This window comes from Phascolarctos cinereus, unplaced genomic scaffold (assembly GCF_003287225.1).
Source record: "Phascolarctos cinereus isolate Bilbo 61053 unplaced genomic scaffold, phaCin_HiC Scaffold_5;HRSCAF=322, whole genome shotgun sequence".
Classification (NCBI taxonomy): domain Eukaryota; kingdom Metazoa; phylum Chordata; class Mammalia; order Diprotodontia; family Phascolarctidae; genus Phascolarctos; species Phascolarctos cinereus.
The window spans coordinates 152,819,020-152,846,756 of record NW_027555958.1 but is presented as its reverse complement, the minus strand read 5'-3'; the positions used below and the strand labels follow the sequence as shown (position 1 = coordinate 152,846,756).

The 27,737-nt window shown below is 37.3% G+C and overlaps 1 protein-coding gene and 1 pseudogene across 3 annotated transcripts in view; one reads left to right on the top strand and one right to left on the bottom strand.

Moving 5' to 3' along the window:
- The window catches only part of AFG1L (AFG1 like ATPase), a 185,786-nt gene that overhangs the window by 19,939 nt on the left and 138,110 nt on the right, over window positions 1–27,737 (top strand). For all 3 annotated transcript variants that reach the window (XM_078155206.1, XM_021008152.2, XM_021008150.2), the window contains exon 3: window positions 13,099–13,150. In XM_078155206.1, the coding sequence (XP_078011332.1) occupies window positions 13,099–13,150 (52 nt within the window). The remainder of the gene's footprint in view (window positions 1–13,098; window positions 13,151–27,737) is intronic.
- On the bottom strand, window positions 18,667–19,744 carry LOC110222891 (fructose-bisphosphate aldolase A pseudogene; annotated as a pseudogene).

Sequence of the window (27,737 nt, the reverse complement as noted above, 5' to 3'; positions counted from 1 at the left end):
TCATCTAGACTCATATGGTTTCATTTATGTTTACTTTTAGACCTCAGCTTATGGTAACTTTTTCAGAGTTGCATTAACTTTCTGAGGTCACAGAAACTCATTTCATGCATGGGAAAAGACAATTGGCTAAATGAACCTTGGTGTTCTGAAGTAATTAATTCATTCCTCCAAAATAAGATTTGGTAGGAATTTGGAGTGGAGAAAGACAATGATTTTCTATTTAACTCTTATTTCAACAGAAACCCAGGTACCAGTGAGCTGTCCCCTTCCCCCATTACTCTCAATATGTTTTTTAGTTACTCATGTGCATGTGTTGTTTCACTCAATAGAATGTAAGCACCTTGAGGGCAAGACTATTGCATTTTTATTTTTGTATCCCCATTGCCTAGCACAATGTCTAGCACATAGTAGATATTTGTTTGTTTTTTCTCCCCAAAATGTATTTTTATTTATATTTTTAAATATTTCCCACTTACATGTAAAATTTTTTTTAATAAAGTTTTTTTTACGTTGGGTTCCAAATTCTCTTCTTCCCTTACATTCCTCCCCACTTACACCCCTCTGCTCCCTGAGAAGGCAAACAATTTTGATACCAATTATATATATATATGAAGTCATGCAAAACACATTTCCATATTAGCCATGTTGCAAAAGAAAACACAAAATAAAGAAAAATAAAAAAGTAAGAAAAAGTATGCTTAATCTGCATTCAGACTTTATCAGTTCTCTCTGGATATAGATAGCATTCTTTGTCAAGGAATTGTCTTGGATCATTATCTTGATCAGAGTAGCTAAGGCTTTCATAGTTGATCGTCCTTAAAATATTGCTGTTACTGTGTACAATGTTCTCCTAGTTCTGCTCATTTGACTTTGATAGCTGTTTAATAAATACTTTTTGAGTGAATGAATGAATCTGTATTATAACCTATATTCTAACTTTACTTCAAAACTAAACCTTTGGGACAGCTAGGTAGCATAGTGGATAGAGCAGGGCCCTGGAGTCAGGAGAACCTGAGTTCAAATCCGGCCTCAGACATTAAACACTCAGTGGCTGTGTGACCCTGGGCAAGTCACAACCCTGATTGCTTTACCAAAAAACAAAACAAAACAAAAAACAAATAGGGAGCAGCTAGGTGGCGCAGTGGATAGAGCACCAGCCCTGAAGTCAGGAGGACCTGAGTTCAAATCCAGCCTCAGAACTGACTAGCTGTATGACCCTGGGCAAGTCACTTAACCCCAATTGCCTAAAAATAAAAAATAAAAAACAAATTAAAAAAAAAGCATGAATACTTTGACTTATCTTGGGAAAATAGACCTTTAAGAAAGCTATATTGACAACCAAGTTACCTCTGAATGACCCTTTACCAGATTACAAACCTACATAAAAATTAAAATCTTGGGTTCTAGAATTGAAAGGGACCTCATATCAGATCTCATATAGTAAAACTCCCTTATTTTACACACGAAGAAGCAGTCTGAGATTATCACAATGTCACAACATTATAGAATCTCAAAAGTTGTAAAGGACCTCAGAAGCCATATGGTTCAACCTGTAGCTGAACACCCAATCAATTAGCATTCCTCAAGTGCCTACTATGTGCCAGGCATTATAGGAATCCTCTCTATCATTTACTCAGTAAGTGGTCATCTAGCCATTTCTTGAAGTTCTCTGGTGAGACAGAACCCCTTAACTACTGAAGCAGCCCATTCTTTTAGATAATGCTAATCATTAGGAAGTTCTTCCTTACATCAGAGCTAAATCAGCCTCTGCAACTTCCACCCAGTGTCCCTAGTTCTGTTCTCTGTATTCAAATAGACTAAGTCTGATTCCTTTTCTATACGATAACTTTTAAAAAATATCAAGTCCTTCCTCAGTCTTTTCTTCTAGAAGATAAACTGTCCATTTCCTTCAAGTATTCCTTGAATTGACATGATCCTGAGGCCTGTCATTATTCTGGTTGTACTTCTTTGAATGCTCCATTACTTATCAGTGACCCTCCTGAACTGTGGCACTAGCAGTGAACTTTGCATAAAATCTGACCAGAGTGAAACACAACAGGATTATTATTTCCCTACTCCTGGATGCTATGCCCTTCTTTGTGTAATCTTAAGATCACATTAGCTTTGGCTTCCATAGCATACTATTGATGAATTCATTAAAATCCCCTAATCTTTTTCAAGTGAACTGTTTCTTAGTCACAATTCAACCATCCTGTACTTGTGAAATTGATTTTTTACGCCCAAGTGTAAGACTTTACATTTAAACATATATTCATTTTGGCTCTATTCTTCTAGATCAAGGGTTCTTAACTATTTTTTGTGTCATGGTTCCCTCTACAAGTCTGGTGAAGCCTTTAGATACCTTCTCAGAGTAATGTTTTTAAATAATTGAAGGTAATTCTACATTTCAGTTAAAGATTAGTAAAAATGAAGATTTAATCTTAAGTTCATGAATCTTCTGAAATCTATCTGTGAAAGCCCCTTTTTGTGAGAATTGGGACAGAAATTGCTTTTGTCTAGTCCTGGAAGACCTCTCCTGTCCTCCATAATCTTTCCAAGGTCATGAGATCATAGATTTGGAGTTGGAAGGAACTCTAGAGGTCATCTAGTCCAGCCTTCTCATGTTACAGTTAACTGAGGACCAGAAGGGTAAAGCATTTTGCCCAAGATCACACAGGGAGTAAATGGCAGAAGTAGGGTTTGAACCCAGGTCCTCGAATCTGAATCTAACACTTTTTGTGCTCTTATCCCATTGCCTCCTTTTTAAATGACTCCTAACTCCAAGGTTATCCCTTTTATTAGAATTCCTTACAGTCAGATTAGGAAACAAACGCTAGACTGGAGAAAAAGGAATAAACTAAGGGTACCTGGAATTGGGAGGAGGGGGAGACCCCTTTCTTTTCAGAAGTAATTTCCCCTCTAGGAAAACACCTTGATATTTGTTCCTGTAGTCTAGTCATTGGAGAGGACATCAGTCAGACATAAATCAGATAATCCTGAGTTCTGCTCATAAAGCTAGAAGGTGCAAGCCTTTTACATAACTAGGCCTCTAAAAGGTCAGCAAACTATGGCCTACAGGCCAAATGTGGCCTACCACCTGTTTTTGTATGGCCTGCTGATTAAGAATGGTTATAGTTTCATTTATCCCAAGTAGTCATTCTTTCTCATCTTTTATCCTTCTCTTTTCCCCAGTATTGCCTAAAATACCCTTATTATTGTCTTAGCCTTTCTCACTAGCTTCATTCTATTCTTTGCTTTAGCTTTCCTGGTACTTGTTATGTGACCATACCATACATTTGTATTCATCATCAGTTATATGTCATTTTAATGTCCCAGTTGGTACATGAGTTTATTGTCCATCCTTATAGGTCTCCTTAGATAACTATAATTTCTCATTTGAATTCTCTTTTTGTTTTTAAGATGTCATTCTTGAATACTTCTCATCCCTTCAGCATCAAAGTCACATGCCCAATTGGTTTCATCCATGTTCTGAGCTTTTTTGATACATGCTAATAAAAAAAAATACATTATAGTTCAAAACAAAACTGTGCATTTAATAGTTTTGAATTACTTGTGCTTCTGAGAAGGAGAATGTAATGCCTGGGCTAAATGTTAAGCTTGAAGGTTAATAAACTAAGACACATCAGAAGACATTTCCTTATAAATATTGGCCTATTCCTCATGGGTCAGTATAGTTCTGGGTGTGGGTCTCAACTGATGAGATCTGGGGGATATCTTGGCCTCAGTCTAGCTATTCTTAATCTAGAAAAAGATGCTTCTAATTGCAGGTTTAATTCCAGGGATTCAACACTATTTTCGGATGGTCTTGGGGGTACTCCTATCTTAATAAAACTTCCCAATTCTTTCATGTCTATAACGAATCTGACCTTCTGTGGGTTCTCTGGATCTAGGTGTTGATCCAGGCTTAAGCCTACTGGATTCCCCTACAATTTGTACTGGGTCAGAATTTAAATGACCTTCAGTAGGGAATAAGTGAGAAGGATTTTCCTTGGGTAATGGTCCTGTGACATCTGCCTCTCAGTGTCACTGAGAAGTTATTTAAATCTTTAAATTTTGTCCTAATTAGAAGTTATCAGTTGTTTATTACTCTAGTGTGCTGGAGTTGTTTCGGTTTAAGATACCTTTTTTTTTTCCTTCTTCACTCTGCATACTGGTTATTCAGAGACTTAAATTAGACTTAATTATGCCAGCAAACTGAACAAATTAGTGTACTTTAGGTTACAGAGAGGCCTTTTGCAAATTAGCTAAATGTATTAAAAGGATTTTCATTTAACAGCAATTTATGGGAGCTAACATGTAGTTCAGCTTTTTAGTTTTTAAAGATGTTCTTAGAAACCTGAAGTGATCTACTTTTATCAAGAAGTGGTCTGTGTTGAGAATGATTTAATGCTAGTTCTTTTTAAAGAAGTAATTATGCTCAGCATTCCAGCTGGAATCATTGTCTCTGATTCTTTTTCATTTGAGAGATAATAACGGATCTGAGGAGGGGGGAAAGAAATTGGGGGAAAAAATAGTGTTGTCGCATTTTAAACAATTTGAAAACAACACTCTTTTTTATTTTAGTAACACTACCTTTGTCATCTGATTGTCACACTAAAGTTACCTGGGAACAGGTGGAGGACAGTAATCCAGAGGAGGCTGAGCATATGCTGTTTTACTTTATAACTTGTATGGTGTCACTCCTGACCAAGCTGGCTTGTGGGTTTAAAAAAAAAACATAAAAATAAGACTGTGGGGAACAAAAGGACACAAGGGGAATCTTTAAATCAGATGTGGGCAGAAAGGTGGCATGTTTGTTTTGTTGTAGTTTGATTTTAAAAAGTTTCAGCAGCTAATCTGGAAAACCATCTATTTACCTGCCTGCTGTGTAAATGTACAGATATATTTGAAATAAGTCACTCATGCTAATGTTTTGACAATTATAGTTCAAAAGTGTTTCAAAAAATTTGATACAAAACATTCTGAAACTACTTTGTTAGAAAGGTAAACATGCCTGCTTTTGGCTTATAACTCATTGTGGAGGATGTGATTTGGGTATGCAAGTGTTTTGGTGAATTCTAAGTGAATTTCAGTGGTGGTTAGTACTTTTCTAACTATTAAGCTGAAGATATTGAACACTTCTGTTGTGATTACAGTAAATGAAGTCTTTTTATGAAATATAGAAAGCTTCCAAATTCTTACATTGTCATTTACTCTGATTAAGTACTAGTTTATACAAGGAGGATACATATTGATTTTAGTCTCTCAGGAACTGAAGAAGCTAGCCATTTGAACCAAAACAGTTATGTTTCCTAGCCAAGTAAAATTAATTAATTCTGCAAACACTTCGTAAGTGCATGTAACATTTAGTAAGTGCAGAGGGTCCAGTAGCCTAAGGAAGAAACAGAATTAGATGAGCATGTTACTTATATATCTGCCAATAAAAAAGTACAAATATGCAATATTAGTGAGTTTTCAACTCTGATTTAGGTTGTTGCTTTGTATCAGTCTGAGAGATGATGTATTCCATGCAAGTGGCTAGCAAGAGAGGAGTTGAACAGGAAACCAGGTTGGGAATTTGGACAGCTTTTCAGCTTCTATAGATTCAGACTTTTGCAGTATAGTTTCATTACTTGTTTGCAGTGTTTTCAGTTCCCAGCATACTGAGAATTCAAATGGGTACCCCACATATTGAAGTTATATGTCTAAAAAAATAAAGATACAAAAAACCAAATACATTTTATGTAGTATAATGCTATTCTTAGCACTTATGCCAGAAATTACGTTATATAGAAATAAGGTTGATAATAAGGCATTTCCTTTTAAAAATAATTATTAATTTCTTTCACATTTACGTCATCTAAATTTCCTCTTATATCCTTCCCCTCTCTGTTCCCAGAGAGCCATCCCATGTAACAAAGAATATTTTTAAAGAAAAAAAAAAGGAAGATGAGAAAAACATTCAGCAAAACTGATCAATGCATTGAAAAAATCTGAAAATATGTGCAATGGGCCACATCTATGGACCTCCCATTTCTTCGGAGGAGTACAAGAAACTGCCTTCTCTTACCTCTTCTTTGGGAATAAGCTTATTCTTTGTAATATTTCAGTGTTCGTTTTTGATTGTTTTGTGGTTTGTTGTTCTTTCAATTTATGCTGTATATTGTGTGTATACTGTATTGTTTTCTTGTGTCTGCTTCCTTCATTTTGCATTAGTCCATGTAAACCTTTCCTGCTTCTCTATATCATATTTGTCATTTCTTAAGCACGGTAATATTCCATGGCATTCATGTAGCCACAGTTTATTAAGCCATTCCCAGTCAATAGGCATCTACTTTGTTTCCCCAATTTTACCACAAAAAATACTGCAATTAATATCTTGGTGTAAATGGGGTTATATGTAAAATTCTTCTATTACTTCCAAGAATAAACTCCCAACAATTTGGTCATATTAGTTTAAAGCAGGGTCCATAATAAATCTTATTATATCAGTATTCTAGATTAAGGACTGGGGAAACATTGGCATGTTTGTAGGTAGCAGAGAAGGTGCCAGTAGTAAGATGAGATTGAAGATTAGAGAAAAAGAATGGATAGTAGAAAAGGGAAGTCTTGTGGAGGAGTCAGAAGGGGATGGAATCACTTGTGTGTGTTAAAGGGTTTGCTTTGGCCAAGAGAAGGACCATCTCTTCATTTAAGATGGTGGTGAAGGAGGAGATTAGTGGGGGAAAGACATTCAAGTGATATAAGATGAGGAGTAGGGGAGAAGCACGAAGCAAAATCCTCGTTTGAGAAGGTGGGAAAGGGAGGCGTGGAAGGCTTGAGAAGAGTTGAAAAGGTTTAGAATAGCTACTGTGATGAGTAGGATAGGGAATGGATTTAGGATGTATAAAAGGATTGCCTGGCTCCAGTAAGGGCCTCATTAAGATTCTGTAACAAAAATTTGTTGTAGACCAAGTCACTCTGGTTTATAATTTTCTACAGCTTGCTTCAGGAGCACATGAATGGAAGTGAAGGAGGTAGATGATAGGACTAATTCAGGTATGGGGTTTGGTAAGGCATGTTTGGCGATAGGACAAAAGGGCAAGGGATTCAAGTATAGAGGCTTGTGTAGAGTTGAACATTACTCCCCAACATGTTTAGATAAGGAAGGAAAGAGAGTTTAGACATGGCAAGGCTGATGACTTTGGGAAAGAACTGAGGGTTAGAGGAGCTGGATGTCATGATGAGGCTAATGAACAGGGGTTAGGGGGTCCTAAGGTCTAGAGAATGATGGAATGATAAAATATTATGATCAAAGAAAGCAATTACAGAGGTCAGAAACATGGAAGTTTATGAGTGATGATAAGATCAAGGGTAGAGTTGCAGAGTAGTTTATGGAAATTGTGTAGTTTGAGGAACTGAGGTGGGAAGGAAGCAGGAAGATTAACAGTTATTCTCATAGCTATATGTATCAAACAGTCTTGTATGAGCTTAAAAATATACATGAGAACCCCCTGCTAGAACTTTTAAGGCTACATTTTGCTTTATTGAACAAAATGCCTTTTTAAATAAACAAAATAACATAGTTGGATTTTGTATTTTTACAACTTTGAATCCATTTATGACTGTGAAATTGTGTTTTGCTATATAGAAACATCAACTGTGAAAGCGAACCTATTTCTCTCATTTTCATCAGAGATCCCCTTTAATATTTGTGTAGATCATTCTCATAATGACTTTCTAGAGATGAGAAGGTAGGTATTTTACCCTTCTTTTTTTTTGTTGTTCAAGGCTCTTAGATTTTCTAAAAATATAGCCATAGCATCTGCAGAGATATTTTAACCACTTCATCACCAACAATTATTCGCTTAGTTACTTTTATATACCTTAGCACAATGGTTATGACAGATTTACTGTTAACAATGAATAGCCATTGCTTTCTTCTTATTTTTAGTTGAAATTCTTCTAGTATTCTATTTCCTATGATATTAGCTCTTAGTTTCAAACCAACAATTTTTATGTTATGGAAACATCCTTCCATTTGAATACGTTTTTGAGTTTTTCATGTAATTGTGTACTATAATTTATCAGAAGATTTTTTTTCTTCATGTATTGATATATATGGTTTTTGTTACTGATTTTTCCCAATATTGAAACATCCTTAGATTTTTGCTATAAATACTACTTAAGAAATAAGTTGCTTGATTATGTAAATATTTTATTAAATATTTTTTCACCAGTAATCATTAGTGCTGTTGATCTTCTGGTAGTTTTCTTTTTCTGCTGTATCTTTGTAGAGTTGAGGAGACAAAGTTAGACAACCATTCACATAGAAAAGAGCTGGGTTTTTTCGTGGTTTTGCGAATTCAATATGAATTAGAAAAGTAACATCATCTAAGAAGCTTATTTGATCTTGCGGAAGATGAGCCTCAGAGAAGTTCCCAGAAGAGTTGAAATGACATCCCTTCTCTACACTACTCTGATCAGACTAAATCTGGATTATTGTCTTCAGTTCTGGTTGCTGCATTTGAAAGAACATTGTTAACAACCTGAAGCATGTTTGTAAGATTATGACCAGGATTGTGAAGTGTTTTTATTTTCATGATTTACTGAGAGAACTGAGATTGTTGAGCTGAAGAAGAGAAAATTTAGAAGATACGTGTTATCTGTCACCAAGTATTTGAAAAACTGTTTTAAGGAAGAGGTAGTAGACTTGTTTTGCTTAGTCACAAAGGGGAAAACTACATTATAGAGACACAGATTCCAGTTCAATGTAACTTTCTTTTGAGAGCTGTCCAGAAGTAGAATGGACTGTCCCTGGGCCTTCTAAGTTCCCTATCACTAGCAGGCTTCAAGTGTGGTCTGCAGAACGATTGTCGGAGATGTTGTTGATAAGATCTGTACTGTAGCATGTGTTAGTCTAGATATCTTAGAGATCCTCTCTAATCTGAGATTCTGATTCTAGCATTATTGACATCATCTCTAATCTGAGGTTCTGATTCTAGAATTGCTCACATTGTTTCTGATACCAGTACTAATAATTGTATATCTTTCTTCTGAGTTTTTCCCCCCACTGCAACTCTTACTTCATAGTATTTTTTCAATGGCATTGGAGTGCTTTTTGGGTTTGTTTTTTGTCTTTTTGGCAATGTTTATTCTTGTAGGCATTATTGGCAAATGTGTTTCTTTTCAGTGTTTCCATTGCTACTTTATTGGGGATTATGAGGGTGACCTGCTGCACTGTCTTCCTGGGTATCCTTGTGCCTTAGTATCTTCTAAATTTGCAAAGCACATAATATACATATGTATAGCTACATTTCTGAAAACTCTTATATATAACAAAATATAAACAAAAACAAATAAAAACAAAATAAAACAAAAATAACTATAGTTATCATTTCAGTTAGAGTCTGCATGTTCAGTTTAAGGAATGCTTATGTTGTGCTTTTAGACTTCTGAATCACTCCTTTTAATGTTTTAAAAGTAATAGGTGGCATACAAGTATAATACAATATGTCAGGACATTCAAGAAAAAAAGAGAAAAAAATTGGTAGTCAAATCAGGAAATAGAACTCCAAAGCTCTATTCCTGATTGTGTCATTAAGTCTTCTTTACAAATCAGTGCTAATTTGTATTGCTTGAAACTTGATGCATTTACCAAACATTGTGCTAGGTACACAGTTCTATAGTAATCCCTAAAATCCTACTTTTCAAGAATGTTGTGAAGGTTCATGAATTTGTTACTTTGAGATTCACCAATTAAAAATGTTCTGTAGGGAAGTATTGTTTGGAAGGATTTCTGATGAACAATACTAGGTCTAGGTAGTTAGATGGTATTAGACTTGATGAAGAAATTTTTCTATTTGAAAATGTTTTAAAATCACTTAAGAGTATCATTCTGTTTTTCTGGGAACTTTGGAAATAAATCAACTATCCAGTGTATAGAAGGAATTGTAATAAAACAGTAAAATGAGAAAAATTAACAGGTTTTGGCAAGAGAGTAAAGATGTTTTCTTTTGAGATTTGAAAATGTATAGAGACTCAGTTGTGCAGAGAAGTACAGAAAGGCTGTTCCAGCTGGCAGAAACAAACAAAAAAAAAAGATCATACCTGTGCACAAATGGTGGTGAGGTAGAAGGGACACAAAAAGCAGATGCTAGATTTTGTAAAGACAGCAAAGAGAAACAGAGAGAGAATGAGGTTTGTAAGGTAAGTTGGAATAAGTCCATGGATTTGCAAAACAATAAAAAACAAAGAGCTAGATCTCTAAATGAACAGCGTTTGAAGATTGCTCAGCCAGAATGCTGTATGTTGTGAAGTTCATGATAAATGGCATTCCATTCTCTTCTTCTTCTTGTTCTTGTTCTTCTTGTTCTTCTTCTCCTTCTTCTTCTTCTCCTTCTTCTTCTCCTCCTTCTCCTTCTCCTCCTTCTCCTTCTCCTTCTTCTTCTTCTCCTCCTCCTCCTCCTCCTCCTTCTCCTCCTCCTCCTCCTCCTCCTCCTCCTTCTCCTCCTCCTCCTCCTCCTCCCTCCTCCTCCTCCTCCTCCGCCTCCTCCTCTTCCCCCGCCTCCTCCACCTCCAGGCACATCATCCAAGTTACCTGTGATCTAGGGCACCAAAGAGGGGCTTTTCAGTACTGAGGCTGACTCAGGTCTTCTTTCCTTCAGTTCATTATCCACAGTTCACTTTAGATAGAATTTGAGTAGAGGCCTACTCCAGAAAAGTTTTCGAACAAACCTTCTTTTCCAACTGGTGCCTGTGTTAAACCTCATGGGGCTGCACTGGATCATCAGATCATAGACTTGTATTTTAGCAGCCATTGAGTCCAACTCTTTCATTCTATACATGAGGAAACTTAGTAAGTACCTGAGTCCTGATTTGAACCTAAGACTTCCTGACTCCAAATCCAGTGCCTGATTTACCATGATGGATTGAAGGCAGAAATGACATTGTCACAGATCTCACCTTCATGCATTTACTTCATATATGTGGGGAATCAGAGGCTAGTACTCATTTGAATCCCTCTTCTCAATTCATGTTTATGGTTTGGGCTTACATAATGCCATAATAATAAGGGGAGTCATATATAGAAGGAGAAACTCACTAAATTTAAGAAATATTTTCTTTGTATGGAAAATAATTCAAATAATCATTTGCACTTTGCTCATGTGCTTAATAAATGCTTGTTGAATTGAATTAATGCAAGGCTTGGGAGTCTGTTTTTTTTACCACAGTAACATGCTATTTAGCATTATGGTATAATGGATAAAGGGCTCAACTTGGAGCGGGAAAGACTGAGGTTTGAACCGTAAGTCAGACATATAATAGTTGTGTGACCATGGGCAAATCATTTAATAGCTCCTGAGCCTCAGTTTCCTCATCTGTAAGGTTGGGAAAATAATACCTATGGTACTTATCTTGCAGGATTGTTGTGAGGATCAAATGAGGTAAAGTATGAGATTGCCTAAAGCAAGCCTCAAAGTGCTATATAAATGGAAGGGATTTTTTTGTTTTTTAAGTCTGGTATCATTAGGAAATGAGATGATCCTTATGACTTGGTTTTTCCAGATAACAAATACTTATTTAACTTTTGTTTTCTTAATTTCCCCAACTTAAGAAAACAAAAGTTAACCAGTTTTCATGGGAAAATTTCAAAAAATATCCCACCTATTTCTCCTGTATTCTTAGAGTGTGTATACAGTATATATTTATGCATGTATGTATATATATGTATGTAACTTGATCTTTTTTTGGTGATTCAGGTTATTAAAATTTTTTTTTAAATTTAATTAATTTTACTACAATTTAGTGATGCTGTCGGAGGCTATTGAATTATGTGGAACCATTTATCTTTACAGTAATCAGCCCCACATTACTATCCTTTTTGATGGGTCTACTTTTTATAGTTTTTTGCTGTCAGATAGACTTCTCACTTCTGCTGTTGTTTCTACCACTTGTATACTCAGTTTCTAATTTACTGCTTTTATTCTGCTGTGGGTAGAGAAACCATATCACCAAGCTTCTTAGAATTATGGGTAAAGTAAAAGGTAGAAAACTCTGAATTAATGCTTCATGAAAAGGTCTCCTGTGATTAAACTGCATTAGCCCTAGGATATATGGAGTTTTGACATGTACTTTGCTTGTTTGTAATTTACAGCTTTCTAGTTCTTCATTGTGTTTGGGATGGCCTGGTAGCCAGATAAATGACCTCTGGAAAAGTGAAATGTTACTTTGTTTTTGTCTTGATTTTTTAAAAAATAAGACTAGGCTAGAGTGGTTCTTTTGCGTAAACTCTTTTATTTTATCCTAGAGCATCTCTACAGAAGGAATAATTTAGTACATAAAATAAACAACGCTAGACAGTTAGTGACCTGATCTCCAAGCTTCACAAAGAGTAATTGGCTGACATTTCTCCTTTAGAAGAACTGAACTTTTTTGCCCTATAATTACACATATATAAATAAAAACTGATACCTTTATTGTATCCATAATTAATATAATTTGTAGCTAATGAGATTAATAAATGCTTTATTTATGTCAGCATTAAGAGTAATTTTAGCCAGAGTGCCTAGCCTATAGAAAGTGCTTAATATGTGCTTGTTGCCAATTGGAGATTTTAGTATTAATAAAAGGAGAAAAAAAAAAAGAATTCCAGTATTAGAGGACAAAGCAGATTTATCAACATCTACTCTGGGCTACTTTACTTGCCAACTTTTTATAATAACAATAACACAAAAAATAATACCCAGCATTTAAACTTTTTTAAATGCTTTATAAATATTATCTTATTTTATCTTCACAGCAATTCTGGGAGGTAGTGCTCTTATTAGTTCTAGATTACAGACAAGGAAACTGAGGCAAACAAAGGTTAACTGACTTTCCCAGAGTCCTGCAGCTAGTAAAGGTCTGAGGTCAAATTTAGACTCAGATCTTACTGTCTCTGAGTCAGCTCTCTATCCACCATGCCATCTTGGTTCTTCTAATTTTTGTAATTTTTTGAATATAATACCACACTTAATCTTGTATTTATCATGGTTAAGAACAGTTTAATATTATTGTATGATCATATACACTTTAATTATAGGATCAGAGATTTATGATTTTGTTCTCAATTTGCAGCTTTTTGCAAAGAGAAAACCTCCTAAAGGCCTCTATGTCTACGGAGATGTAGGTAAGTGTGATGAGATTCAATTAAATATGCATATATTTATGTGATCCAGGGCAAATGCTATGATATTCTACCAATGTTAACTTTAATCTTTTACTGCCCTTCAGAATCACTAATAGACAAGTGCAAATGAAAACAACTCTGAGACTCCACCTCTCTCCTTTAACGCTGAAAAAAATGACAAAAAACGAAAACAGTTATTGAGGTGGGTGGGCAAGCTCATATTAATGTGCTATGAGTGGAGCTTAAAAGTAGTCCATTACTACTGGAAAGCAGCTTCAAACCACTCCCAAGGAGCCACTGGACTGAGCATGTCCTGTGGCCCAGTGATGCCACTACTACAGCTGTGCCCCAAAGAGATGAAAGAAAAATTAATAAGATCCCACATACACGAAATTATTTATAGTGGCTCTTTGTGTGGTGGCAGGGAACTAGGAACTGTGGAGCTTTAAGGGAAAACGAAAGATTTGTATAAAGTGATCTAGAGTGAGCAGAACCTGGAGACAATCTATACCTTAAAAAAACAATACAAAGAAAAACAACTTTGAAAGATTTCAGACTTCTGATATATGCAATGGTCACCCACAGTTCCTGAATGTCCATTTTTTCCCCTGAAGGATTATGCTCAGTTTTGCTGGGCAGGTGATTCTTGGTTGTATCCCTATCTGTTTGCCCTCCAGAATGTTATATTCCAAGCCCTGTGGCCCCTTAGTGTAGAAGCTGCTAAATCTTGTGTTATCCTGATTGTGTTTCCACAATACTTGAACTGTTTCCTTCTGGCTGCTTGCAATATTTTCTCCTTGACCTGGGAACTCTGAAATTTGGCTACAATATTCCTAGGAGTTTTCCTTTGGGGATCTCTTTCAGGAGGTGATTGGTAGATTCTTTCCATTTCTGTTTTGCCCTCTGGTTCTAAAATATCAGGTCAAATTTTCCTTGATAATTTCTTGAAAGATGATGTCTAGGCTCTTTTTTTGATCATGGCTTTCAGATAGTCCAATAATTTTTAAATTCTCTCTCCTAGATCTATTTTCCGAGTCAGTTGTTTTTACAGTGAGATATTTCACATTGCTTTCTATTTTTTCATTCTTTTGAATTTGTTTTAAAGTATCTTGATTTCTCATAAAGTCACTAGCTTCCAATTGCTCCATTCTAATTTTTAAGGAAGTATTTTCTTCAGTAATCTTTTGGACTTCCTTTTCCATTTGGCCAATTTTTCTTTTTAGGGCATGCTTCTCCTCATTGGCTTTTTGCCATTTGAGTTAGGCTGTTTTTTAAGGTGTTATTTTCTTCAGTATTTTTTTGGGCCTCCTTTAGCAAGCTGTTGACTTGTTTTTCATGATTTTCTTGCATCACTCTCAGTTTTTCCTCTACTTCTCTTACTTGCTTCTCAAAATCCTTTTTGAGCTCTTCCATGGCCTGGGACCAATTCATATTTTTCTTGGAGGCTTTGGATGTAGGATCTTTGACTGTGTCGTCTTCTTCTGGTTGTATGTTTTGATCTTCTTTGTTACCAAAGAAAGATTCTATGGTCTGATTCTTTTTGCGCTGCTTGCTCATGATCCCTGCCAATTACTTGAGTTATAAACTCTTTGTTAAGGTAGGAGTCTGCTTCCAGTGGGGGAGAATGTACTGTCCCAAGCTTCAGGGATTTTGTGCAGCTGTTTTCAGAGATACTTCTAGGTACCTGAAAATTTTCAGTTCTTCCAAAGGGCGAGATGTTTACTCCATTCCTGGCCTGTGCACTGGTCTGTGAGTGACCACAAGCAGTCTTTTCTGTCTTGGAACTGTGAGGAGGATTTTCTCTGCACCACCACTATAAGCTCTACCACGCCAGCCCTCCTCCTGGCCCCAGGACCACCACCCAGAACTGTGACCCAGATCCAAGCACAGGCAAAGAGAATGCTGCACCAGCAAAGAGATCCCTGCAGGATTGTCCCTCAGACTATGGACTGGAAGCTCTGGAGGCAACTGCCGCCCTAGGGATGGGCTTGGGGACTAGGGCTGGGACCCTGTGCTTCTCTCTCACCACTGCAGACACAGACTTTTCCTACTGACCTTCTAAGTTGTCTTTAGCATTCGTGGGTTGAGAAGTCTGGAAACCACCACAGCCACCAGTGATTCAGTCCTCTGAGGCCTGCTCCAGGTTTGCTGCAGCCTGCATGCCCATGCCAAACTGTGCTCCTCTCCCAGCCCAGCAAGATAGACCTTTCCAATCAACCATCCAGGTTGTCTTGGGCTGGAAATTTGTTTCACTCTGTCTTTTTGTGGGTTCTGCTGCTTTAGAATTTGTTTAGAGCCATTTTTTACAGGTATTTGGAGGGGTTTGGGGGAGAGCTCAAGCAAGTCACTGCTTTTACTCAGCCATCTTGGCTCTGCTCTGGTCACCCACAGTTCCTGAAGACTCGTGATGAAACATATTATCCACCTTCTGACAGAGGTGGGAGACTAAAGGTGCAGGAGGAGGCATACATTTTCATATGTAGGTAAAGTGGGAAATTCTTCCTCCCTCCCTGCCTCCCTCCTTCCCTCCCTCCCTTCCTTCCTTCCTTCCTCCCTTTCCTTCCTTCCTTCCTTCCTTCCTTCCTTTCCTTCCTACTGTTGCCTATGAGTATTTGTTACAAGGGTGTAGTTTTTCTTTTTTTATTTGGAGGAATGATTTGAAGGATAGGGAGTTAGCATCAGAGTTGGAGAGAGAGAGAGAGAGAGACAGAGAAGAGAAGGTCATTGAAGCATTAAAAAAAAATGCACAGAAGGTCTGACCCCATAGTGGATTGGGGATTCATCCCCTGTGCTGAGGTCAGGACAGACTGGCAATGCCTTCATCCTGATGCCAGAGCAGGATCCCAGATTTAGCCATTGGTCTCAGTCAAGGAGAGCTCTATAGCTCTGTTGTTCTGAACTGCATCACCCTCCCCTTAACAGATAGTGACTGGGAACAGCAGCTTTACTGGCCCTCTACTCAGGGGTCAGTCTATAGTTTGTTACTTAGACCCTAACTATGGTGTATTTAGCCTGGAAAGTCCAGGAGGGCAAAACTCAGGCTAGACATACTGCTTAGGGTTTCCTGAAAACTTGCAGTTCCCTGGCCAGAACCACACCTGTGATCCTTAAAGAATATAGCACTCAATGTCTAGATAAAGCAGTAGAAAAATTTCAGGGAATACATATGGGCAACATACAAGGCCACAAAATTCCCTGGAGAGGTACACAGAACCAAGCCCTAACACAAAATCCCAATCAAGGAAATAAAGATGGAAAAAAGAAAAAAGGATGGAAAAAAGAATTCATCAGCAAAATAAAACAGAACAAAAAAGCTTCCATGATAAAGAGATATTATGGTTCTAGGAACACCCAAGATATAACTCCAGAAGAAGAGAATAACTTCAAAACACCTACAAAGCCTCAAAGAAAAACACAGGTTGGCCACAGGATCAACAAGAATTCTTGGAAGAAATGAAACAGAGTTAAAATGATATTATAAATGAAGTAAGAATATTAGGAAAAATTTGGGAAAGAAATAAGAGCTAAGAAAAGATTTGGAAGGAGAATGAACAGTTTAGTAGAAGAAATATAAAACCTTACCCAAGTAACAGATACCTTGAAAATTAGGATGGGCCAAATAGAAGTTAATAACAGTAATAAGAAGTTAATAATAATTCATGAGACAACAAGAAATTTTAAAATAAACTCATATGATTATATCAATGGATGCAGAAAAAAGCCTTTAACAAATTACAATGTATTTCTGTTAAGAACGGTAAGATAAATAATTTCCGTAACATGGTAAATAACATATATTTAAGGGGCAGTGCACCGGCCCTGAAGTCAGGAGGACCTGAGTTCAAATCCGGCCTCAAACCAGACACTTGACACTTACTAGCTGTGTGACCCTGGGCAAGTCACTTAACCCCAATTGCCTAAATAATAATAATAATAATAATTTTATTTATATATATATATATATATATATGTGTGTGTGTATATATATATATATATATATATATATATATAACACCAAGAGCCAGCATTATTGTAATGAGGATAAACTAGAGTCTTTTCCATTAAGATAAGGGGTAAAGCAAGCATGTATATTGTTACTACTGATATAGTGCTAACAATATTAGCCATAAGCAATAAGAAAAGAAAAAAAAATTGACAGAATAAGCATAGGCAAAGAAAAAACAAAATTATCACTTTTTGAAGATAATACAGTCGTTTATGTAAGAGAGCCCTGGAGAGTTCATCAAAAAATTTATTGAATCAGTTAATAAATTCAGCAAAATTGCAGAATATGAAATAATCCTACACAGATCATCCGCATTTCTGTATATTAACAACCAAAACCAGCAGAAAGAGAGAAATTCTACTTAAAATAACTTTTAAAAAAGTATGAAATATTGGATACTCCCAGCAGTAGTACCAAGATATACACAGGAACTATATGAATATAATTACAAAACACTGTTTAAGGAAATAGATACCTAAATAATTAGAGAAATATTCCTGGGAAAATAATAACAAAATTCATCTATAGGAACAAAAGGTTAAGTATCTCGAGGGAAATAATGAAGGAAAAAAAGTGGGCATGAAAGAGGCTTAGCAATAGCAGATCTCAAACTATACTACAAAGCAGTAATTATCAAAATGATTTAGTATTGACAAAAAGAATAGTGAGCTTGATCAGTAGAACAGATTAGGTTCACAACATCCTGAAGCAAGTGAGCAAGTGATAATGGGAAGGTCTTCTTTTTCAAAAATGGAAAGCCTAGGGCTGTGACCTTCCCCCAGTACTTACTGTGCAGCATATACTCAAGACAGTTAAGGTCAAAAGTAATTTTACTACCGTATATGGAGCTCTTGAAAAGGACAAAGTATATAATGGAGAGTTAATTACATCTTCACATTCAGTGCTCAAATTTTATTGACCTAGCTTAACAATACTGATCAAGTCATATATGCTACTTGTTCTGTTCTAAGCTAAAACCTTCTCCCTTAGCTTCCTTGGTCACTGAAGAAGCAAAGTTTTTTTCTAATTTCTTCATATCTTATCAGACTGCACTCCAATAAAAACCCAAGCAGTAATGTTTCCCTGATCTCTCTGTTACAGAAACATTTCTGAAGCAGTCTCTCTGCTTACTTGACTCACTGGCTCTGGGCAGTTGCCCTGAAGGGTTACTCACTATCAAGCTTTTCCCATCCAACTGTCTTGTGATCAGCTAACAATAGACTCTTTTTTTGCATGCTACTACAGCTCCTGTCCTCTTGCTCAAGTCACCCAGCTTTCTGACCCACAGTTTTTCTCAATAGCTTTCCTTTTTTTTTTCCTTGTAAATAGTTGTTTATTGGGAAAAGTGGGCTGAGAAGGGGTCACTAGATTCACAAGAGAGCAACACCACCACACGAGTTAGGAGTGATGTGAGAGGTCAATACAAAGTTCTGGGATCTTAGCCTCTTCCTGGACTATGAGGGATGGCCTGGAGTGTTAGGGTATACCCAGGTGGAAGGCCTTGACTTAGTTAGTAGGCATGGTTAGAGACACTCGCAAGCTGCAGCTGCTGACTTTGCACTTGAAGTATACTTGCCTTGAGCAGCTTGGCTGTTAGCTGTGGCCCACTTAATATATTCCTCTTGGGCAGCCTGGACATTTTCCTTCTTTGCACCCCAGGCCTTGAGGGCAGATGCCTGCAAGGCTCAGCTATAAGGAAAGGTCAGGGCCCATGGCTTGTGCAAGGGGCAGGTGCTGATGGCATTGATGTTGATGGAGGCATCCTCTTCACTCTAACTCCAGACAGGAAGGTGATACCGGTGACTTCAGGAGGCACAGTCCAGCGAAGGACAGTTATAGTTGCCACTGTGATCTCCTCATGTGAATAATTCTGGGTATAGGTATGGCCAGGGTGACCATGTTAGGCTTCAGCAAAGTCCCTTCCAGATAGACATGGTGGTCACTCAGAGCTTTGTAGACAGCGGCCAGGACCTTCTCAGTGACATACTGACAATACTTTAGATCATGTTCTCCATCAGGGAGGATCTCTGGCTCCATGATGGGGACAATGCCGTTCTGCTGGCAAATGCTGGCATATCAGGCCAGCACATCGGCATTCTCCATGATGGCAAGTAGGTAAGGTGTATTATCCCCAGTCTTCAGTACACAATGCCACTCGGCAAAGTCAGCTCCATCCTTCTTATACTGTGCTCAGCACTCACTCAGCCCATCCAGACCTTGGGTGGTAGTCTTGCCGTTGGTCCCTGCAAGGGGCATCACACCTTTGTCCACCTTGGTGCCCACAGTGCTACCTTTATGACTTTGGGGAAGGGATGACCATCATTGGCTTTCTGGTAGAGTGTCTCATGGAAAAGGCTAACACCTCCAATACAGGAGTTCTCTTGATCATCTGCTGTCAGAAGTAACAGCCTATAGAGGTGCTGGTTTCTCTTTGTGTTCTCAGTTTCAGTGAACTGCAGCTGCTTTACAATGCTACCAGTGGTTTCATCTGCTGCCAAAATTGCCTTGCCTGGAGCAACAATTCGATGAGCTATATCAGACAGTTGTTTCTTTTGCCCTGGTATCAATGCTGGGTATTGGCAAGTCATGTTTTCCTTGGCTATGCTGGTAGTTTCCGGCAGAAAACAGACCACTTATGGTCGAGAACCAAACTTCTGCAATTTCCAAATCCCAGTGTCGCCTATTGAACTCAGGAGGGATTTCCCTTCCTTTCTATCCTGGTCAGCAGCAATCACCAATATCACACACATCTCCTTCACACTTCCTTACCTTATTTTCATCTTGCTTGTCAAACATTTCAGATACCTGAACGTTCCACATTTGCATGCATAGGAGACTACATTTTGTTCTATTGTAAAAACATTATAATCTTATAGGAGGGTAATCTGTAGTAAATCAAAGGATTATCTTTTCAAAAAAGATCACAGAATATAGAGCTAGAAGACAATTCTTCATTTTACAAGTTGGATATGTGAGGATGTGTCCAAGGTCACACAAATAGAAAATAAACAGCAAAGCAGGTATTTGAACCCTGGTATCCTGACTCCAAATTCCATGATATTTCCACTTATATCATGATAGCTCTGTCCCTGGAAAGGGAAAGGGAAGGGGGGGGTTGTTGATTATCAAATTAAACTTAAAGCTATACAGTTTTTCTTTTCTCCCCCTTTACTTAGTACCTTCAAAACACCTCCTGTCTTAAATCTAGTGATTTAATGCTATAAGCAGATCTTTTTTTACAGAAGTACGTTATCAGAATCTCTTCCTGAAATTCTTTTGGTGGTTTGAAAATTGCAACTCTTAAAAGTAATGCTTATAGCATAAACTGTCACCAGTCCAGGTTCATTGGAGGCTAGGTATACATATAAGCATTTTCACTTGACTCTAATATGCTTTGGTCGTAATTACTTCTCATCTGAATGATAGAAAGCAATTACATTGAGTGGTTAACTCAATCAGTTTGCATATGTGTAGGCTTTTTTTAATATCTCTTACATATCCAGCTCTGCAGTGAGCTCTAGTGATTCTTTGCCACTCAAGAAAGCATGATTCTTATATATGACTTTCACGTTCAGTCACCAGTAACACCAACATGTATTTTCTTCCCGTTATTGTTATCGTAAATGGAGATGGTTAGCAAAGTACTGCTTCCACTTCTGCAAAAGTCCAGAGGAAATGAGGACTTAGGTATTTGTTTATTTTTTTAAAATCTCTGAAAGTTGTTAGTGTTTAGTTTGGTAGGTTAGCATTTAAGTACTGTGTGAGCTGGGTGAGAGTCTCAGCTCAGATTCTTCTTTAGTGGTATGACCCACGCAAGCCCCTTGATTTCTCTGTTTCTGCATTCAATTCTTTGCAGGGTAGATGGGAAGAATGTACTTTGTCAACTTTAAACAACTATGTCAATGTGAGTTATCATTATTGTTATTGTTTAAAAATATTCTCTCTGGGGATGGGTAAAGTGTGTTAGTATCAGACATTGGCAATATTTAAGCATGTTTGAAATAATCCAACTAAGCATTATACAAAATTAGGAAAGGAATAAAAAGATGAAATTGTACCATGCATGTCAATGAGAGCAGAGGATAGGATCTTGGAAAAGGAAGGGAGATTACAGTCTTGGTCAGTGTTATTTGTTCACAGAAAATCAGTAGAAAATACAAAGTAATACTCATATTTCATTTGAGGCACAAAGGCAGGGTATTACCTATTGTCATTTTATTGTGAGCAAAATTCACTTAAAAAATAGCCTCTAGGGACAGCTAGGTGGCTCAGTGGATAGAACTCTGGCTTTAGAGTCAGGAGGACCTGAGTTCAAATCCAGCCTCAAGACACTTGACTCTTACTAGCTGTGTGACCCTGGGCAAGTCACTTAACCCTGATTGCCTCACCATCAGCCCCCAAAAAAAGGCCAAAAAAAATAGGCTCTATCAGCAAAATTGCCTATATTAAATGTGTAAGTAAGCAATAAAGGTAGTGTGGTGTAGTGGAAAGAGCATCACTCTTGGAGCCAGGAGAACTGGGTTAAAATGCTGTTCCCTCTACGTAATAGCTATGTGACCTTAGGAGCAAGTCATTTCTGAGCCTCAATTTCCTTATTTGTAAAACAGAGATAAAAATACTTGTAATACCAACCTCACAGAGATATTGTAAGGAACGTATTATATACATGAATAACTGAAAAAAACACATAGTAAGTACTTTCTATGTATAAAGCATTATGCTAAGTGCTAGGGAGACAAATGGAAAAGCCCTTGCTTTTTAGGACCTCCCATTTTAATGGAAAAAACAACATGTAGATTTCAGCTGCAAGTTGGAAGGAAAGGTGGTGAAGCTGATGGTTATGTGTTTTCTTTAATGTCATTTTGACTGATCAGATCCATTTCTGGTGTTGATCCTTTTAACAATGCCAAGGATTTTGATGGTAAGAACTCCTTTGAGATGGTGGCATAGTGGATAGACTTGGAGTCAGGAAGGCCAGAGTTGTAATCTTGTCCCAGACAAGTACTAATAACTCTGTGACCCTGGGCAACTCTCTTAAGCTTCAGGTTCCCTTTATTTAAAATGGAGAGTAATAATCTCTGTCTCATGGCACTGTTATATGGGTCAGATGAGATAGTAAATGTAAAATTCCTTGCAAACCGTAAAACACTATATAAATAGTAACATTAATGATGATGATGATATTATAAAAACTATAGATTTACTTTCCATTTTCATCCTGTATCTAAGCTAATTTATTTTTATATAGCTTTAAATATCATCCAGTATCAGTTTTTCTTATATAGTAACTAACACTTTCTTTTTCTCAGAATTATACTTTCAATCCCTATTCCTTACCACTCCTTTTTAGTGGCATGTCACTGTATACTATATTTCGGAGAGATTGATAAGGAAAATGAAAGTAGTCTGCTTATATTTCCTGCCTCTCTACTGCCCCCCCATCATCTTGAAGCTGATCATCAGTCCACTGTCCTTTTGTTTCCCTGATCCATTCCTTCTCTCTTCACAGAAGTGTTGGGGGAAGGGGGAATCAATTAGAGAATCTCTTTAAATTCCAGTGAACTCTATGAGAAAGTTGATACATAAATTAATAGCATCATTATAGCCTCATCTAGGAACTAAATACTTATCTTAATTTTTAAGAAACAAAATGTATTTAGTACATTTAAAACAAGAGCTTAATGCTATACTAAAATGGCAGCTTTTCCCTGCCTACCATCCCTGCTCTGGCCTCATCCTTTTCCTGCGGCTCATTTACATAAGATTTTTTTCTTTGGCTCTGCCAGCAGCCTAGGTAATTGTGGAGATGTTGATTGTTTCAGGGAACTTGGAGGCTAATAAAAGTGAAACTTATCCTTCAGGTCTTTTTTCCCCTTGCATCCAGGTTTAGTCTGGCCCAATCCTTGTTGTCACTGGGAGATCGACTTCATCAGCTGAAAGGTAGCCTTGGGGTTGACACCCCAGCTGTTGGCTTGGAGACTGAAACAGAACCAAGGTCTTTGGCACATTTCCTATTTCTTTTGCAGTGAGAATAGAGCAAATCAGGACAACACTAGGGGGCAATATGGAGCTGCTTCTTTGCTCATAGAGCCATATCTTTTTTTTCTTCTCAGTTGTAGATATGAAGGGCAGTCTCTAAACAAAATGGTAAAGGGAGAAATTACCTTCAGGTCTCTTTGTGGTTCAGTAGAAAAGAGCAGTGGGTTGGAAGCTAGGAGACTTGGGGGGTCTTGTCTTGGCCATGCTCCCCAGTAGTTGGGCAAGCCCCTTTAATCACCTGACCCTCTTTTTCTTTACTTATAAAATTAGGTAGTTGAATGGTTATCAGTTATTCCCAAATCTTTTTGAATATGAGATTCTCCTTTTGACATAAATTTATTTTGGTGAATTTCTACATAAACGTGGAATTTTTTTGGGTGGATTTCCATGTAAAAGTGGTTATTCTATTAAATCTATTAAGAAACTACAGGATAGCAGATATCGTTATTAATTTAGCACTATTTTTAAATGAATCAAATTTTTATTAATCAAAAACACTTACATGCATTTGAAAATAGTAATAAATGTGGGAGGCATATTTATTTAGTCTTTTTGGTTATTATGCTGAAGCATTTAATGAATGCCTGGTGGTATTCTATAGCTTTCTGAGATTAGGAGTCTGAATCTACTGTATGATGAAAGGTTCATACAGCTTGTTTCTGTGTTTATATTTCAGTGAAAAAAAGCATAGAAAATCTACTTTCTGAAAGGCTTTGTTGAATGAATGAAGCATTTGTTTAGCACTTATTATGTGTAAACATTATGCTAAGCCTTGGAGATAAAAATAGAAAAATAAGATAGTACCTGCCCTCAAGGAGCTCACATTCTACAGGGTGCGGGTGAGGGGAATGGGGGAGGGAAGAGACAACACATATGGAAGGTTTCAGCTACAAGTTAGATGGAAAGATCCTGTGGAAAAAACATCAGATACTTCACAGCTTTATCCGATACTTCTGGATACTCAGAATGAACATAGAAGTCAGATTCTTTCATATGAAGACTATTTTGAATTTTTTATCCATGCAATGTCAAGAGGACTCCAGAGTACAATGCCTAGCATGTTGGCTGTATCTTCTGTGGTGTATTTATGGGAGGACATGGAAGAGAGTCACATAGGATGAAAATGATGTCATGGATGATGTCATGAAGAGAGTTTAATCTGAGTATTGGGTTTGCTTCTGAGTGCTACATTTTAGCAAGGATATTGATGAGCTAGAGAGCATCCAGAGTTGAACAAGAAGTAGTAAAAGGACTTATGATCATGCCATATGAGGATTAGTTATCCTTAAAAGATGTACGTATGTATGTGTGTGTGTGTGTGTGTGTGTGTATATGTGTGTATGTGTGTGTATACATGGAGAAGAGAAGATGGGACAAGATAGCTGTATCTGAAAGACTGTCATGTATGTAAAGGGATCAAATGTGATAATATTTATAGAGTACTTAGCACAGTGCCTGGCACATAGTAGGTATCTAATAAAAGCTTGTTTCCTTCTTCCTTCTCTCCCTCTAATGGAACTAACAGGATGCTCTATGCTCTAATACCTTTATCAGTTGAGAATACCTCTTTGAATAAGTTGCAGAATCAGTCAATCAGTTGAGTTGTGAGCCAGGTACTGACAAGTTTTTAATCATTTTGGAGGAGTGAAGAGCTTTGAGTCGTTGGATGAAATCAGATGATGCTACATAGGAAATATATTGGTATAGGTTGAAGGAATTAGGCACCTCTCTGGGCTTTTGTGTATCAGAGAAGGGAGATAGTCAAGTTTTGGGAACACTATAAAGAGGCCTACTTTTACCCCTTTGCCAGAGGATGGAAGTTGGGGGGGCAGAGAGTGAGCCCAGAAGGACTGTCACACTCCTTCCTCTAAACCCCATTGACCAAGACATTAGAGAGAATGGAAAAGTAACAAGTGATGCTTTTAGTCAGAAGCTGAGAGGACAGATTATCTACCCTGAGAAACAGCATGACCTTGGGCTAGTCCCCTTACCTCCTTGTGCTCCAGATTCTTCATTTGTAAAATGAAGGGGTTGGACTTGATGGCATCTTAGTTCCCCTCTATCTTTAAATTTTTGATCCTTTGTTGTCCACCTCTTAATGGAGATCTTTAAGGAAAGGCTAGATGACTGCTTAAAAAAAATACCAGGGAAATATGAGAGATACCAGGGAAAGGCAGTTTCAAGAAATAGGACCTCTTTGAGGCAGAGAGGAGGAGATTTCAAGGACTCAACAAAGACAGTGACCCTCAACCCATGGAGCCCAGTGGAGAGCCATGCTGAAGGAAAACTTCATGAGTACTCCACCAATGGAGAAAAGGACTTCCATTCAATAATGAATTGGTTTTTATCTTTTTTTTCTTTGCCACATGTACTTACTCTCTAAACATGAACCCACTTTCTCCTAGATTCTGTGGGTTGTTGTGGGAAAGTATGTCTCAGACTTTTGAGGACATTTTTTTATACCAGCCGTTCTTACTGTATCATGTTAGTAAACATCTTTTTCTAAAAGCTAATTTACTGTGACTAGCTAGTTGATAATCAGTAGGGAGTATGCCAGTGCAGAGTTTGTGATTGATAATCCCAACTCTTCAGTATTACCCCTAGAATCCCTAGGGAAAAGTAATAGTCGGCTGCCATCTAGTTTCTTGGCCTGCCAATGTGAGGGAGATTGGAAGGGTGAGTCTAGAGTGGCTGTTACATGTGGATGAGGGACAGGGTTGTTATGAGGACCAGATGAATTAACATATGTAAAGTACTTTTTTTCTATTACATACAAAATTATTTTTAACATTTTATTTTTTAAAATTTTGAGTTCCAAATTTTTCCCCAACTCCTTCCCCAACCTTGAGAAAGCTAGCAATTGATATAGATTATACATGTAAAGTCATTTAAGACATTTCCTCATTAGCCCTGTTGTAAAAGAAAACACAGACCAAAAAAAAAAGGTAAGAAAAATAAAGAAAATTTTAAAAGTATACTTTGACCTGCATTCACACTCCATCAGTTCTTTCTCCGGAGGTACATAACGTTTTTCATCCTAAGTCCTTCAGAATTGTCTTGGATCATTGTATTGCTGAGAATAGTTAAGTCATTCACAGTTAATCATCGTACAGTATTGCTGTTACAGTGTACAATGTTCTGGCTCTGATCACTTCACTTTATATCAGTTCATATAAGTCTTCCAAGGTTTTTCTGAAAGCATCCTGCTTTCATTTCTTATAGCACAGTAGTATTCTATCACAACCACATACCACAACTTGTTCAGCCATTCCCCAATTGATGAGCATACTCTCAATGTCTAATTCTTTGCCACCACAAAAAAAAGCTGCTGTAAATATATTTTTTTACATATAAGTCCTTTTCCTTTTTCTTTGATCATTTTGGGATACAGAGCTAGTAGTAGTATTGCTAGGTCAAAGGGTATGCACAGTTTTATAGCCTGTAAAGTACTTTTAAAGTGCTAGTTAGTACTTGAGACCTGTGGTTAGAGCAAGAACAGTGGGTAGAGTTGCAGAGAAGCAGATTTAGGCATCGTATAAATAAGAATTTATTAATGATAACAGCCATTCAAAAGTGGAACGAGCTACCTTGGGAGACAGCATGACCTTGGGCTAGTCCCTTTACCTCCTTGTGCTCCAGATTCTTCATTGGTAAATGAAGGGATTGGACTAAATGGCCTCTAAGGTCCTCTCTATCCCTAAACTTATGATCCTATGATCCTAGTTGTTCTTTCCCCGCCCCACCCCAGCAGAGATCTTCAAACAATGGCTAGATGATCATTTAAAAAAAATTCTTCTTTTTATTCTGAACTGAACTAAATAAATGAACATTTAAATATACAAAATAGAAAAAAAGAGGATTTTACATAAACTGCGAATCTGTTACATACCTTTCTTTTAATTTTAAACGTATAACCAATTCAACTTTCAAAGCTGTCCTGCTTGTCTGTTTCCTTCTGGACATCCTTCCGTTCTCTTGATATTCTTTTTCTTTTTTATTTCAGCAGTTCTTTCATTATCCCCCTCTACTCTCCCATCCTTCATTGAAAGAAGGAAAAATAAAAGCCTTCATAACAAATAATGCACATAGTCAAGCAAAACAAATTCCCACATTGGCCATGTCCAAAGATGTTTGTCCCATTCTACACCTTGATTCTATCTTCTTCCTGTCCAGAGTTGGGTAGCATGCTTCATCATCAGTGCTCTGGAATTGGGTTTGCTCATTGCACTGAAGATGACCATTTATTGAATATATTGTGGAGGGCAATATTATTCAGCTATAAGTTGGACTACCAACTGACATTCTATAACATTTAGGTAACCCTTTGTTTCATAGCTAGGTGGCATAGTGGATAGAGCATTGGACTTAGAGTCAGGAAGTCCCTAGTTCAAATCTAGCCTCACATACTAACTGTGGAACTCTTAGGAAATCACTTAACCTCTCTGTGCTTCAGTTTCCTCTTCTATTAAATGAGGATAATAATAGCACTTGTTTCTTAGGCTTGTTGTGAGGCTGAAATCAGATCATATTTGTAAAGCACTT